This window comes from Garra rufa, chromosome 13 (genome assembly GCF_049309525.1).
Source record: "Garra rufa chromosome 13, GarRuf1.0, whole genome shotgun sequence".
NCBI classification, from domain to species: Eukaryota; Metazoa; Chordata; class Actinopteri; order Cypriniformes; family Cyprinidae; genus Garra; species Garra rufa.
The window spans coordinates 3,786,933-3,802,934 of NC_133373.1; the positions used below are offsets into that span (position 1 = coordinate 3,786,933).

Consider the following 16,002-nt stretch of genomic DNA (forward strand, 5'->3'; position numbering starts at 1 on the left):
CACAAAGTAAAATCTGATTAGTAATATGCATTGCTAAGAACTAATTTGAACAACTTTAAAGGCAATATTAAATAAGGAGATAATCCAGCTGGCAGATGAAAAGGTATTAATCGTTACTCTAGAAAGGATGACTGACAGCTGAAGGATACTACTGTAGGATACTACATTTGGGGCTCCACTGAGATCTTGATATCTCTGGGATTAAACCATACAGGGCCTTAAAAATTAAGATTCCAAAAGAAAAGTTTCTTAAGAACCAGAATTTAAAGTCATATTAAGATAACTTTAATATTACTTGAGTTACAGGCACACACATTTTGGAAAAAGAATATTTATGAGACTCAAACTGGTATGTTTGCAATTGTTTTGATAGAAGGAAATTTCTTCTTCAGACATGGTTATTTAAATAAAATAAGTATCAGCTGTATACAAAGTGACCAACATTTAGTTTTCAACCACTGAAAATGGGTAAAATTCAACAGTTTGCACATGGAGCCACTTTGAGATGCAAAAAAAACTGTAAAAGCAATGTTTATGAAGAACTGGAATCTAAAATCATATTGTGATATCTTTAATACTGCTAGAGTTATAGGCACACAAACCTTGGAAAAAGCATATTTATGGCATTCAGGTATATTCAATGCAGTTTCTTGACGGAAAGTAACAAAATGCATCTCAGTTTTAACATTATTTATTCTTCAGAAATTCATCTTTAAAAGAAAAAAAAGTAGTATATATTTTTAAACTGACCCACAATTGGTTTTTGACCACTGAAAATGTGTAAATTGTAACGATTTTCCTGAAGCCATATTAAAATTTAAATATCTCTGGAACCGAATCTCATAAAGCATTAAAAATAAAGATGCCAAAAGAAAAGTTTGTTACGACCCGATATCTAAAAGGGAATTTAAATATCTTTAATACTTCTTGAGTTACAAGCATGCAAACTTTAGAGTAAAACTTGAAAAGTGCCATTTCCCCATTTTTGATTGGTCACCATTGGCACATAATGCAACAAAGATTGCTAAAGTCAACAGATTTTACTAATAGAGCTACCAATCTCTGTCTAAAAGTAAGATAATGATGTTGCAATCTTTCTGAAGTCATTTTTACCCCCCTGTAACTTGACTCTGAATCTAAGGTGAAAATTGTCGTTTTGACCTCCCTCTACAAAATAGTGGATAACTCAGTAAATATTCATCAATGACATTTAATATTTTGGCTTTCATATCTATAAATATCTATCTTTTGACACGGAATGACCCAGCTTTAATCCAAAGTCCAGCAGCCAAACGCATATGAGGTGGAGATCCTGTGGAACCAGAGCTTTGAGATCATCTCGCAGGTGATCAGGATGCACTCTTCATCAAGAAGCAAGTTCTCAGGCATCCCAAGAGAGAGCGATGTCTTTGTGACTAATGCGTCCATACCTCATACAGGTAGATTTGTGGAGTAAAATGCCTCTCGTTCGATGTTTTAACTGGAAAGGTTTCAGTGAGTAATTTTCTGTCTTTACAGTTGAAGACCAAGTGCTTAACACCACCAGCCACTATCTCCTCAAACATGCAGAGACCACTCAGGAGGAGATCGCCGCTCCGGGGAAACTTCCTGAAACACCCTTGCGGATGGACCCTGAAACCCTGTACAAGTCCAGAGAGGAAGAGGAAAGGACTTCAGATTCCTTGCTGCTTGAGCCTCCTCTAAGTGGGTCCATGTCCTCCTACAGTGTAAGTGACTGTGTACTGCAACATATGGGGTCGTTTAAAAGCTTGGGATCAGTAAGATTTGTAATGTTTGTTTTTTTTAAGAGGTGTGTATAAATCTCAATTAAAAAAGACCCTTATAACTGCTTTTGTAGTCCAGGGTCACAAATAGGAAAAGATGCATTAGGTTACAGTAAGAAAAGAAACAGGAAGCTGTAGTTTCTAAGAAGTACCAGTTAAGGGAAACAAAGAATTAAGACACTTCTGACAGACTGAGAGAAACCAACCATGAGGGAGCGTTTTTATCTTTTCTTCCTTATGCTTCATTTCACCACAGGTGAGTTTAGATTTTGATTTATTTAAGAGAAGTCAATGTGAGATCAGTTATATAGATCTAGTTTAAAACTGTACAAATAATTATTATTAATAATAATAGTAGTTTGATGGCCAGTATCGATAATTTTATTTTTTATTAATACAGACTGTGTTTAGATCGGCATAGCTTTGAAATATTATACAATTTAAGAGACATTCAAACTGAAATGCATGTTTGATCCAAATGAAGATAAAATGGACATTTTAGCTGTTTTGTGATTAATCAGAAAGGTGGCTCTCTGTTTGAAAAAAAGCAACAACAAAATGACAAGAAGGGATCTTTTTCAGCTTTTACTCTTCCTGGTTATTATAAATAAACTCTATTGCAGGCTGTGTTGTGTCAGATGAGAAGCGGACAGTAATAGTAACAGGATACACAGGTGGTTCAGTTGTGCTGCCCTGCTCCTGTGCTCACCCTCAGTCTACAACATTTACCTGGGAGTTTGCGAAGGGAAATCGATGGATTCCAGTATTTGAAGATGAGAAATACAGTAGCAGAAGTGTGCTGTTTCATGAACATTCTCCAACAAATCTGTCTCTTCTCATTACTGACCTTAGAACAAATGACCAGGGCTACTACAGCTGTAAGACTGAACCAAATACTTTTACATATGTTCGCTTAGAAGTTAAAGGTATGTGAAAATTTGGACAACACAATATCTTTACATTTTAACAAATTTTAAATTATTTTAGCAAAGCTTTTTTTTTTTTTTACTGCAGTTTAAAATAAATATTTAAAAAAATTATTTGTATAATGTTTTCAGGGTGTAATTTGGTTCAGAACAGCTGGATGTTTTATGTGACTGGATATTCAGGAGGGTCTGTGGTTCTGCCCTGTTCCTGCACTGAACTACTGGCTAAACCTGAAAACATACAATGGATATTTTTTATTGGAAATAAATATAAGCAAATTTACCCAAATGAACAGATTGAGAGTCACAAGAACAGAGTCAAACTGTTCAATCCAAACACTCCAGGAAATCTTTCTCTACAAATATCAGCACTGACCACAGACGACCGAGGAGTCTATAAGTGTATTGTTTCGTCTCTACAAGTTGTCTCCTTCAGACTTACTGTACTTCATGCTGAAGGTAGTTTTCTTCTATTTCTGTTGGTATCATTATGGTTAACTTTGTTTCAAATACTTTTGATGATATCAGTATGTTTTGCTGTTCCAGTGTTATATCATCATTGACAAATATTGTCTTCTGAACAGAGAAACCACGTGTCCATATTATTAGTTTAACAACACATCAACCGTCACACCAAACACAAGAACTTCCACCACTTCAACAATCCCATCACACACCACAATGTAAGTCTTGGTTTGCTTTTCATCCTACAATATGCTTTACTATAATGTTTTTTTCCCTCATGAACATGACATGTCAACTGCTCTGTGTGTTTCTCCACAGATATTTACATTTTAGTGACTGTGTTTCCTGTAGTACTGTTACTGGCATTTCTGGCATTATCTTCTAGATATGGAAAGGTATACAAACACCATAATAGCACAACTTTGATTTCATCAATTTATCATTTACAATCACTTGTTACTTGAAATTATACATACAATCATTTTCAAAACATGACATATTGATAGATGTTAAATAATGTCTGATGAACTGTCAAATGTCATATGACATATATGCTTATATGCAATGCTGTTTGCATTCTAGGTGTAAACACAATCTTTTTGCTCTTTCTCCAGGATGAAGTGTCATGTTCTGATGCTGTCTGTGTTAAAACCTCATCTCCAACAGCTCATGCACAGAATGACACATTAGAGCTCCCTGAGTATGTTAATGTCAATGCTAAACATGCTTGAAAACAGGGTTCATTCAATTTAACCATAGAATTCACTGTTTAAACTAGCAATAGAGCTTATGAACCTTGCATTTTGAGAATATACATGTACAAAAAGATACCTGATTCAAAGTGGTAACCGCTGAAGAATGAAAAAATATTTGTGTCTGCATTGCAACTGTATGTAAAATATACTGCCCTCCAAAGGCAAAATGCAGTAACTAAGGCAATACTGAAACTGAGAAAAATGCCTTTAAAGTTTTACGCCAGCTAGTCAAACAAGTTCCACCATTGTTTCTTTGAAACACTCTAATTTCTCTGGGACAAAAATTAACCAGGAGACTTTGCCACAAGACAAAACAGTTGTCACAAAGTCCATTTTAAGCCTTAACTCAATTTTGACCAAATGCATAGTTACTGCACTTTGCCTTTGGAGGGCAGTATAGTAAATCTAATAATGAGCATTTGTGAGTCACATGTCAACAAGTATATTTTACTCAACATGTCTGGTAAATGTTCGAAGCAAAAACGCTTAAACATAAAATCGCTTAAACTTATAATGTTAATTATACCATAATTAAATAAAAAAAAAAAACAGCTGTTTACTGAACTATTGGCTGAAACGAGGGTCACCAAGAATGGGACAAGTAAAGATTGTTTTCGGTCTCTTCAATATCGCCGAGGGCTGTATCCGAAATCGCCCCCTATACCCTCAAATAGGAACTATTCGAGGGGACAGCCATTTTAAGTGGTGTTTGAAACCATAGTGGACGATTTCGAGTGCACTCATTCAATCCCACAATGCACCGCAAAAACGAGTGTACAACCGATGAACACTCAAAAGCTAGAGATAACCCATAATGCACTGTGAGAGTTGCGCACCGCTTGAATTCCTGACCCACGTCTCACCAGAAGATGGCGCCTGCAGCTGAATCATCCATCTGTTCATTTTACAACGTGCTCGTTTACGCCGTAATGCAGCGTACAACACAGGTACAAGTTTGTTGTGAATTGATTCTTAAATTGTTTAACTAGGGTTTATACATAATTTCCGTGACTGGAGCTGCCCATTTCAAATGATTATTAAACAGTAAACAAAATATGCAAAAGCGGCAGTCCTTCCGGTGCACTTAGTGTCCGAATTCACTTACTCGTTTTCATTCACTCCTTCAAGTGAACTGTATGAGTGGACTAAAGTAGGCAATAGTGAATAGGGTATAGGGGGCGATTTCGTATACAGCCGAGTTGTTGAATAAAGTGGTTATTTTTGTTTTCTTTGCGTACAAAATGTATTCGTGTAACTTCTTAAAATTATGGTTGAACCACTGATGGCAGAAGGACTATTGAAGAGGTCTTTCATACCTCTCGGTTTTCATCCAAAATATCTTAAAGGGATAGTTCACCCAAAAATGAAAGTTTGATGTTTATCTGCTTACCCCCAGGGCATCCAAAATGTAGGTGACTTTGTTTCTTCAGTAGAACACAAACAAAGATTTTTAATTCGAACTCTTGCAGTCTGTTAGTCATATAATAGCAGTCAATGTTTAACAAATCATTAAGAGTAAAAACAACATACACAGACAAAACCAAATTAAACCCTGTGGCTCGTGACGATACATTAAGGTCTTAAAACACATAATGATCGGTCTGTGCAAGAAACTGAACAGTATTTATATCATTATTTACCTTTGATCTACCGAAACATTCAACTGAATGGAGCGCGTTCCCGTGATGCGTCAACATGATCTGGCAATGTAGTTGATAAAAAGTCAACAATACCAGAAAAGTTTGAACCTGGAAACATAATCTATTAGTTTTTAATCGGTTGCCAGATTCAGGATAAGCACAAGTAATTACAATTTTGAGAGGCCTCTATGCACTATGCAAACAATGAGTAGCGTATATATGTGACAGATCGCTTCCACGAGGCTTTAGAACAGCATCGGGGTAAGTGATTAATGACAAAATTTTCATTTCGGAGTGGAGTAAATTGGTTTTGTTGAGCAATTGTTTTGACATGAATACCAATAAAAATGTTTAGTCACGATTGCGGTTACATTATCAAATTTAAGAATCTGCTTGTATGCATTGTTTTGTCTTTTTGGTAATAAACTGTTCACATGGATTTACTCAAAGCATAAACAGATTATTAAAGTATAATAAATATAGCAAGCTTTTCCAGTGTGTAAAGTATGAGTATGCAAGAATTACTTATGATTAGTTTGTTTAATGGGAATAAGTATTAGACAGACAGAATTATCTGTAATAGGAGGAAGGGTGGTGCAACTTTTTTAGTTTGATCATGTGCGTGACTGATAGAAATAGATTTGAGTGTAATCTGTGTGCGAGGGTGGCTGTGGTTTCATGTGGAAATAACTGTGAAAATGAAGAATATGTAATGATGAGGGCTGAGATTCACAACAGCTGAATGGGCTCTTTATTTTTGTGTGTGTGTCTATAGATATCTTCATTTTTTATACAATTAATATAAGTGTAATTAAGGTATAACTGAAGTTTATTGGTGATGTCGATCTCTAAAAAAGGGAAAAAGGAACAACAGACAGTGGAAATGAGGTCACAACATCTTGAGGCTGATTATGTGAGCGCGTGTGCACAAGTTTACCACATTTGTGGGTTTAAAGTAGGGTGATGATGATTAGTGTCAAAACGGAAAAAGAAAGGACAGGAAAAAATAGCATTGTGTGCAATCCTACAATACATTTTTAAAATACATGTTTTAAATGTTATGTCAGACTGAATACTATTATACTGTACTTGATTTAATACACATTGTTTATTTTGTTCAGTGTTTGTTGAGTTAATTTATATATATATATATATATATATATATATATATATATATAATAAAGATTCTGAATTACATCATAGTCCATTTAGTTCGGTTTCTAGAATATTGCTTCATTCTTTCTTAAGCAACACAGAAATGATGAAGACCAAGTCAAAAGCATTTGAAGAGCACAGCCAGTGAGTGAATTGTATAAATACTGCTTAAACAGGAAAAACAGAGACGCATCATGCAAAAAAATGAAACAGGAAGTTGGAGTCTCTGACTATTAGAGCTAACAGAAACTAAACTATTCAGGCTGTGAACTGTATCATCGCCTCATAAAATAGAGTTGGTGAATGAGTGAATGAGAACCAGTCATGAGGGACCACTTTTATCTTTTCATCTTTATGCTGCATTTCAGTACAGGTGAGTTCAGATTTGTACAACTGTTTATTTTTTCATTTATTTATTTATTTTTTAGAAGGAATTTAAGTGAGGAAGAATGTGGTTGCAGTTCTTTAGAACAACGATTTAAAAATAAAAACAACTGATGTGAAACTATAAAAAAAAAAAGCACTAAACCTTGGTGATAAATAGTGATATTTTTTCAACTGAAATGCTGTTTGAGTTCCTAAGGGAAATGACAAACAATGAAATGGAAATGTTGGTTATTAGAATAAATCAGGACGGCAGCTTTTGTTTTTGTAAAGTAGTTCATACAGATGTGGTATGTAGTACATATTTGTGCATTCTACTACACATGTCTGTTATACATTTCTGTAAATCTTCTTTGAATGCTCGGAATAAACGCTTTTGTTTTGCAGGCTGTATTGTGTCAGATCAGCAGCAAACAGTAATAACAAAAGGATACACAAGTGGTTCAGTTGTGCTGCCCTGCTCCTGTGCTCATCCTCAGTCTACAGCCACAACATTTACCTGGCAGTTTCAAAACAGTAACAATCGATGGATTCCAGTATTTGAAGATGAGAAATACAGCGGCAGACGTGTGCTGTTTAATGAACATTCTCCAACAAATCTGTCTCTTCTCATTACTGACCTCAAAATGAATGACCGGGGCTACTATAAGTGTCTGACTGAACCAAATACATTTACATATGTATACATAGAAGTAAAAGGTAAGTGGAAAATTTGGAGCAGGTGACTCCTTTGAGTTTCTCTTGTACTTTTTTTGGTTGCCTTATTAAATATTATGCTGAAATCATCTAAGATTTTTTTTACTTACAGTTAAACTGCAGTAGTGTTATTTGTGCAGGGTGTGATTTGGTTGAGAACAGAAAGACAGTTGAAGTGTCTGGATATTCAGGAGAGTCTGTGGTTCTGCCCTGTTCCTGCACTGAACTACTGGCTAAACCTGAACACATACAATGGACATATTTTATACAAAACAAATATACAGAAATCTACCCAAATGAACAGATTGAGAGTCACAAGAACAGAGTCAAACTGTTCAATCCAAACACTCCAGGAAATCTTTCTCTACAAATATCAGCACTGACCACAGACGACCAAGGAGACTATCAATGTTTTGTCTCGTCTCAACAAGTAGTCTCCTTCAGACTTACTGTACTTCATGCTGAAGGTAGTTTTCTTCTAGATTCAGATTATACCTTTACTATTCATTTGCTTTTGAAGAAACTTGCAGGATGACATTTTTTGTGTTGTATTGTCACTAATAATTATTGGCTTTTAAACAGAAAAACCTCATGACCCCACAATCAGTTTAACAACACATCAACCTTCACACCAACCCCAAGACTCCTCCACAACTTCACAACTTCAACCGACTCCACAACCATATATACCTCAATGTAAGTTACAGGCTTTGCTTTTTATTATGCAACAATGGTTACTACAATGTGTTTTTGATTTTTAAAAATGCATGCATGAAGTTTTTATGAGCTCATATTGAGATATTTATGCATGTTTGTTCTACATTTGAGGGGGAAAAACATTTGTCAAGCCATTTCTGTTTCTCCACAGATATTTTCATTCTACTGGGAGTGTTTTTCTCAGTGCTTTTACTGGCGTTACTGGCATTTATAGGCTGGAGATGTAGAGGTACGTAAACACACATAATCACTTCTGATAACTATACCAATATAATACTCATAAATTATGTGTAAATGACCAGCTAATGGTGCTGTACTCATAGAATATTAGGTACAAAACCAAAAAAACTAACATATTTAGTTATTACACTGATGTCTTTAATGTTTAAAACCATCATCAAAACTGTCTGGCTAAGATGTTTTATTTTGCAGGAGGTAGAAATGATAAAGAGGTGACCACTGATGCTGAAGAGCAAAAGAGAGAACAAGACAATCAGGTAAAAGCTAACTTTATTGGTTATTAAAAATGATTATTTATTGATGCAATGCTGTGTGTGCAATTGCCCCATCTTTTCCTCTCTCTCTCTCTCCAGGATGATGTGACATATTGTGCTGTAGTTCATGTTAAAACACCATCCAAACCAGCTCACACACACAACGACCCAGAAGAGTTCACAGAGTACGCTCCTATCAATGTTAAACGCTAAAAGAACAATAGTGAGCACTGAGAAATTGACACAACTGTATTTGTTATGAGAATTCTCTGTTCATTGTAAGCAGGACTTTAATTGACTTTGAAGCACATCCAGAATGATTGTAAAGCAGGACTAAACAACTGAGTAAGCTGTGTTATCTGTCTCAGACATTTTCAGACATGTGAGCACTGGCAGAGGAACAAAAAATGAGTCACACACTATATGCACTTTTGCTTAAGTTACCATGCAAACTCACTAACCATAGTGTGGGCTTGGTATTCACATATTTAAGCTTTAAAGGGCTCATCAGATGCAAAACTAACTTTTACATGTTTTGCCGATCCCGATCTACATACGTGTTTATTTTGTGCGAACCGTTCCTGATGCAGCTTCACCCACAGGAGAAGCAAGTATAATGTTTTTTATGCATCTTTGCAAACGGCCTTTCTTAATAATGTGCTTGTTCGCAAGTTCCGCGGCTAAATGCAGCTTAACCTGCTAAATGTGGCTAAAGTAAACATCACATCTCATAATCCCTAAGCAGAGAGGGGCGGGGTGAGCAGAGCTCATTTGCATTTAAAGAGACCATGCAATAAAATGAGTTGAGTTTTTGTAGAGTTGATTTTGACAAGGTAAAATGGTGTTTTTTACACTACTATTGAGAATTTTTAACCAAAGTATATAATAGACTTTTCATTAAGACCCTAAAGAATCATATGAACTTGTGGAAAATATGCATCCAATGAGCCCTTTAAAATCAGCATGAAATGATTACTGATTTTACAACTCATCAATATTACATTTTTTCCAACTTCTTTTCTTACAATCGTCTGCAAACTCTCATTTAGATCTGCTGATGGATGGAACAAAGTCCTGCCCTACATTTTTTCTTTTTCTCTAATCCATCTCACTCTGATATTTCATGTCTGCCTCACAAAACAAGTTTTGTAATACACAAAGCCTTAATAAAGCTTGAGAGTGCTATTGCTTGTAATCAGCAATCAAATCATTGATATGCCTCATTCTTAGTATGTAAATCCTCAAGTTATGAATGTAATGATAGTTCTGTTCAAACTGTTAAAATTACAATAAAATTGGGTGAAGCCGAAGAAGAAAAGTCACAAGAGCGTGTGAAATTCATTCATTCATGGTTAAGGAGCATTCTTGAGCATGGCACAAAGTGCTTAAAACATCCATAAATATCATATTTATGGATTTTAAAGTGAAATCTCTCTTTTTGGCTAATTTTATTTGTAAAAGAAAACCTACTTAATAATTGCACACCTGAATAAGAGGAGTTTTTTCCTTCCAGCATTCATGTACACTATATATCACTAAATAAATAATTAAATACAAAATGAATAGTAGTTATTAATGATTGATGTGGTGCATGAAGAAATGTCTCCATCTACTGGCTCAACAGGAGTAGCACAATACAAAAAAAAAAAAAAAGATAACTCAAGATTAAAATTCTCTGCTGGCAAAACATAATCTGTTTTTATTAAAATCATCGGCTTAATGAATCTGATTCAAAACCGCCTGATTCATTTCCCCCTACACTTGCACGTACACATACTGGAGTGTTTTCTTAATTCTATAAATATTAAAGCCAAAATATATAAATGCATATATAGCCACCTGCATATTCATAACATTTTTTTATTCTTTTTCCACTTAAATAACCATATTACTTCACCATTACATGATATATAGGAAAATATTCCATACATATTTCATAAACAACAAAAGCATCACATACTTTAGCTATGCTTGTTCATAGGGTCACACAGTGTTACTGAGGAAGACATACTGAACCAAAACCCAGGATAGAGAGGCTGCGTGAATGTGGTCTGGACTCTGTGTAAGAGGGTCATCTTGTCAGAAATGCCATAAAAGCAAAGAGTTCCTGCTTTGTAGTCGACATACACCCCTATTTTAGAGGATAAAGGGCCTGAGAAAATCAAATAGTTTTTAACTTTAAACAATGATTATTCTTATATTATAATTTTTTTTTAATTTGTACTTATAGCAAGTCTGTTAAATTGGAACAATTACTTTTGTACATACTGTAATGCACTTTCATGTGCAGAAGTAGTCCAACTAAAGATGTACTTATGTATATTTGATTGCGATAAAGTGGTTTATTTTGGGTAGACAAAATATTTAGCATTAAAAGACAAATATTAAGAAATGTGCATTGTGCACAAGTAGAACCCCAAATAAAGTTTAATTACATTTTTTAATATCATAATATATAAAAGGTGCTATATAGGTGGATGCAGCTTTATTATATGAGCAATGATGTGCATGACTGATATAAATACATTTATGAGCTCTAAGGAAGCATCTGTGTGTATTTCTGTGTGTGAGGGTGTCTGTGGTTTCATGTGGAAATGACTCTGCTTAAATGAAGAATATCTAAAGATAAGAGAGCTACTGAATGTGCTTTTTGGTTTTCTTATGTATAGCTTATTTAATACTTTATTGCACATTAAATATAAGTAAATATAATAACTAAGTAGTGTAAGTACACACTTATTTGGCTGTCGCATCTTCAGCTGTTTTCTACCATCAAAATGCTAAAAAAAATATAGGCCTATATATTTGTGACTATGATTTTGCAGCAGAAAGGGTTTTGTGGCCGCTGACTATCAATCATAAACAACACAGATGCAACACTCGATTTTAACACAACATCTCAACGATGATAATGTGAGTGTGTGTGCACAAGTTTACCACATTTGTGGCTTTAAAGTAGGGTGATGATGATTAGTGTTAAAACAGAACACGGAAGTAATAATACGTTTTTAATATATAGGTTTTAAATCTTAAGTCAGACTGATTGTTATTATACTTCATTTAACACACATGGTTTATTTGAGTTCAGTGTTTGCTGAGTTCATTTTTTTAATATCAAAAAAACACTGAACTAGTCCATTTAGTTTTTAGTCTTTCTAGAATACTGCTTCATTCTAACTTAAGCAACAGAGATGATAAAGACGAAGTGCTGCTGCAGTTCCTGTGTCTCATCTTAATGGGTCTAAATCTTTAAAAATAGAATTTGTGACTCATTTGTTGCTTTATTCAATAATATATGAGCCAAAGAATAGAGTCTTGCGATAAAATAATTTAAACAGGCTGTAAATAAGAAAAACAACTGAAGAGCACAGTCAGTGAGTGAATGGCAAAACATTGCTTAAACAGAGAAAAGACAGACACATCGTGCAAAAAAACAAAACGGGAAGTTGGCTTTTTTGAAAAGAGCTAACAGGAACCAAACTATTAAGGCTATGGACTGTGTACATCGCAACATTAAATAAAGCTGGTGAATGAGTGAATGAGAACCAGTCATGAGGGACCACTTTTACCTTTTCATCTTCATGCTTCATTTCAGTACAGGTGAGTTTTTATTTATTATTTATTAATTGAAGGAATCAAAGTGAGATATGAAGAATGTGGCTTTAGTGCTTTAAAATAACAGTTTAAAAATATCTTAAACCTATTTTACAAATTAAGAATTGAACCTCACTGGTGATAAAAGAAAATTAGAAATTGTAGTTTGTATTATTTTCTAAGATAGAACTGTCTATTCACGTTTACAGAGCTTTGAAGTTATTTTCAATTCCAAAATATTTCATTCGAAACGCTCTTTGAATTCTTAAGGGAAATGATAAACAATGAAATGGTCATCTTGGTTGTTTTAGAATAAATCAGGAAGGCAGCTTTCACTTTTTTCAAAAGTAGTGCAAACAAAATGTATTTGTGCATCCTGTTATACATGTCTGTTATACATTTCTTTAAAGCCATGTGAATGCTATAATCTCTTTTGTTTGCAGGCTGTATTGTTTCAAATGAGCAGACAATATTTATAACAGGATACACAGGTGCTTCAGTTGTGCTGCCCTGCTCCTGTGCTCACCCTCAGTCTACAGCCACAACATTCAGCTGGGAGTTTCAATACAGTGACAATCGATTGATTCCAGTATTTGAAGATGAGAAATACAGCGGCAGACGTGAGCTGTTTAATGAACGTTCTCCAACAAATCTGTCTCTTCTCATTACTGACCTCAGAATGAACGACCAGGGCTACTATAGGTGTACGACTGAACCAAATATTATTACATATGTTAACTTAAAAGTTAAAGGTAAGTGAACATTTGGAGCAGGTGACAAACATAATATTTCAAGTTTCACATCTGTTGACCTTGTACTTACAGTATAATAATTCAAGCGTTTTTTTTTGGTTGCACCTGTAATTAATGTTATGCTGGAATAATAAAAAAAAAAATCCTTACCTCCCTTTTAAACTAAAATGTTACATGAACATAATTTGTATAACGATGTTTTCAGGGTGTGATTTGGTTAAGAACAGAAGGACAGTTGCAGTGTCTGGATATTCAGGAGGGTCTGTGGTTCTGCCCTGTTCCTGCACTGAACTACTGGCTAAACCTGAACACATACAATGGACATATTTTGTAGAAAATTATTATAAAGAAATTTACCCAAATCATCAGATTGAGAGTCACAAGAACAGAGTCAAACTGTTCAATCCAAACACTCCAGGAAATCTTTCTCTACAAATATCAGCACTGACCACAGACGACCGAGGAGTCTATCAGTGTTTTGTCTCGTCTCAGCAACTAGTCTACTTCAGACTTACTGTACTTCATGCTGAAGGTAGTTTTCTTCTATTTCTATTATCAGATTATAACTTTACTATCCATTTGCTTTTGAAGAAACTTTTAGGATGACATGTTGTTTCTTGTGTTATATTATTACTGATAATTATTGGCTTTTAAACAGGAAAACCTCATGTGGCCACAATCAGTTTAACAACACATCAACCTTCACACCAAACACAAGACTCAACAACTTCAGAACTTCAACCGACTCCACAACAAAACATACCTCCATGTAAGTCACGGTCATTGCTTTTTATTATTCAACAATGGTTACTATAATGTGTTTTCAATTTATTTTTAAAGCTTTTATGTGCTCATATTTTGATATTTATGCATATTTGTACTACATTTGAGGGGAAAAAAACATTTGTCAGGCCATTTCTGTTTCTCCACAGATGTTTTCATTCTACTGGGAGTGTTTTTCTCAGTGCTTTTACTGGCGTTACTGGCATTTATAGGCTGGAGATGTAGAGGTACGTGAACACACATAATCACACTTCTGATGACTATACCAATATAATACTCATAATGCATGTGTAAAACACCAGCTAATAGAGCTTTACTCAAAGAATAAATCAAATTGAATAATAGGTTCAAAACCAAATAAATGTCTCTAATATTCAAAATCATCATCCAAACTGGTAGGCTAAGATGTTTTATGTTACAGCAGGTAGAAATGATAAAAAGGCGGTCAGTGATGGTGAAGCGCTAAAGAAATTACAAGATAAGGTGAAAACAAACTTACTGTTGCATAATTAATGCTTAACTTATTGATGTGATGCTGTGTGTGCAATTATCCCACCTTTTCCTCTCTCTCTCTCTCTCTCTCTCCAGGATGATATGACATATTCTACTGTAGTCTATGTTAGAACAGCATCCACACCAGCTCACACACACAATGACTTGGCAGAGTTTACGAAGTATGCTCCTATCAATGTTAAATGCAAAGAATAACAGTGAGCACTGTTACGAGAATGTTCTGTAACCTCAATTTGAAAACAAACTGGTTCATTGTTAGGAGGACCTGTAAGTGACTCTAAAGCACACTGAGAATGATTAAAAAGCAGGACTAAACAACTGAGGAAGCTGTGTTTGTCTATATTTTCAGACATGTGAGAACAGGCAGAGGAACAAAAAATGAGTCACACTATAAGCATGCACTTTTGTTATCATGCAAAGTGACAAACCATAGAGTGTTGGGCTTGGTAGCTCACATATTTAAGCTGTAAAATCAGCATGAAATTATTATTGATTTCATAGTGAACAACTTATCTGTAAATTTTTGACAGATCATTACAGATTTACAATCATCTGCAAACTCTCATTTAGATCTGCTTCCATCCAATCAACAACTGATGGATGGAACCAAGTCCTGACCTACATTTTTTGCTTTTGCTGTAATCCATCTCACTCTGATATGTCATGTCTGCCTCACAAAAACAAGATTTTGCACTACACAAAGCCTTGAGTTGAGAGTGCTATTGCTTCTAATCACCAATCAAATCATTGATATGCCTCATTCTTAGTATTAAATCCTCAAGTTATGAATGTAATGATAGTTCTGTTCAAACTGTTAAAATAGCAATAGAATTGGGTGAAGCCGAAAAAGAAAAGTCACAAGAGCGTGTGCAATACATTTATTTTACCATGGTTAAGGAGCATTCTTGAGCATGGCTCAAAGTGCTTATAACATCTTTAAATATCAGTTTTATGAGTTAAACCTCTCTCTTTGGCTCATTTTGTCGATAAAAGAAAACCAGCTTAATAATTATGCACATTTAAACATTTAAACAAAAGGAGTATTTCACTTCCAGCCTTCAATTACACTATATATCTATATTAAATCCTAAATTAATAGTAGTTATTAAAGATTGATGTGGTTTGGAAGTGGTAAAATGTGCTTAGAAAAAAATATCAGAATATCAACTTGTCTAATAATAATGCACAAACTGTATGACTGTTATTTTTCCGACTGCCATCAGTGCATGAAGAAATGTCTCCATCTACTGGCTCAACAGGAATAACACAATACAAAAAAAAAAAAACGATTTACTCAAGATTAAAATTCTCTGCTGGCAAAACATAATCTGTTTTTATTCAAAT

General features: G+C 34.6%; 4 protein-coding genes across 4 annotated transcripts; all 4 read left to right on the forward strand.

Moving 5' to 3' along the window:
• The first annotated feature begins 1,282 nt into the window (after positions 1-1,282).
• On the forward strand, positions 1,283-1,875 carry LOC141283326 (glycoprotein integral membrane protein 1-like). The gene is made up of 3 exons (XM_073816610.1): positions 1,283-1,439; positions 1,519-1,727; positions 1,864-1,875. Exons 1-3 carry the CDS (start codon positions 1,355-1,357, stop codon positions 1,873-1,875), a joined length of 306 nt encoding a protein of 101 aa, XP_073672711.1. The 5' UTR covers positions 1,283-1,354.
• Positions 1,876-1,991: 116 nt separating this feature from the next.
• Positions 1,992-3,906, forward strand: LOC141283327 (protein turtle homolog B-like). Its single transcript, XM_073816611.1, has 6 exons — positions 1,992-2,040; positions 2,408-2,710; positions 2,843-3,169; positions 3,295-3,393; positions 3,494-3,570; positions 3,790-3,906. Exons 1-6 carry the CDS (start codon positions 1,992-1,994, stop codon positions 3,904-3,906), a joined length of 972 nt encoding a protein of 323 aa, XP_073672712.1.
• Positions 3,907-7,049: 3,143 nt separating this feature from the next.
• On the forward strand, positions 7,050-9,229 carry LOC141283328 (polymeric immunoglobulin receptor-like). The gene is made up of 7 exons (XM_073816612.1): positions 7,050-7,098; positions 7,497-7,808; positions 7,946-8,272; positions 8,388-8,501; positions 8,674-8,751; positions 8,955-9,019; positions 9,116-9,229. The coding sequence occupies exons 1-7, from the start codon at positions 7,050-7,052 to the stop codon at positions 9,227-9,229; spliced, it is 1,059 nt and encodes a 352-aa protein (XP_073672713.1).
• Positions 9,230-12,567: 3,338 nt separating this feature from the next.
• Positions 12,568-14,738, forward strand: LOC141283331 (uncharacterized). Its single transcript, XM_073816615.1, has 4 exons — positions 12,568-12,616; positions 13,054-13,362; positions 13,568-13,894; positions 14,734-14,738. Exons 1-4 carry the CDS (start codon positions 12,568-12,570, stop codon positions 14,736-14,738), a joined length of 690 nt encoding a protein of 229 aa, XP_073672716.1.
• The last annotated feature ends 1,264 nt before the right edge of the window (positions 14,739-16,002 follow it).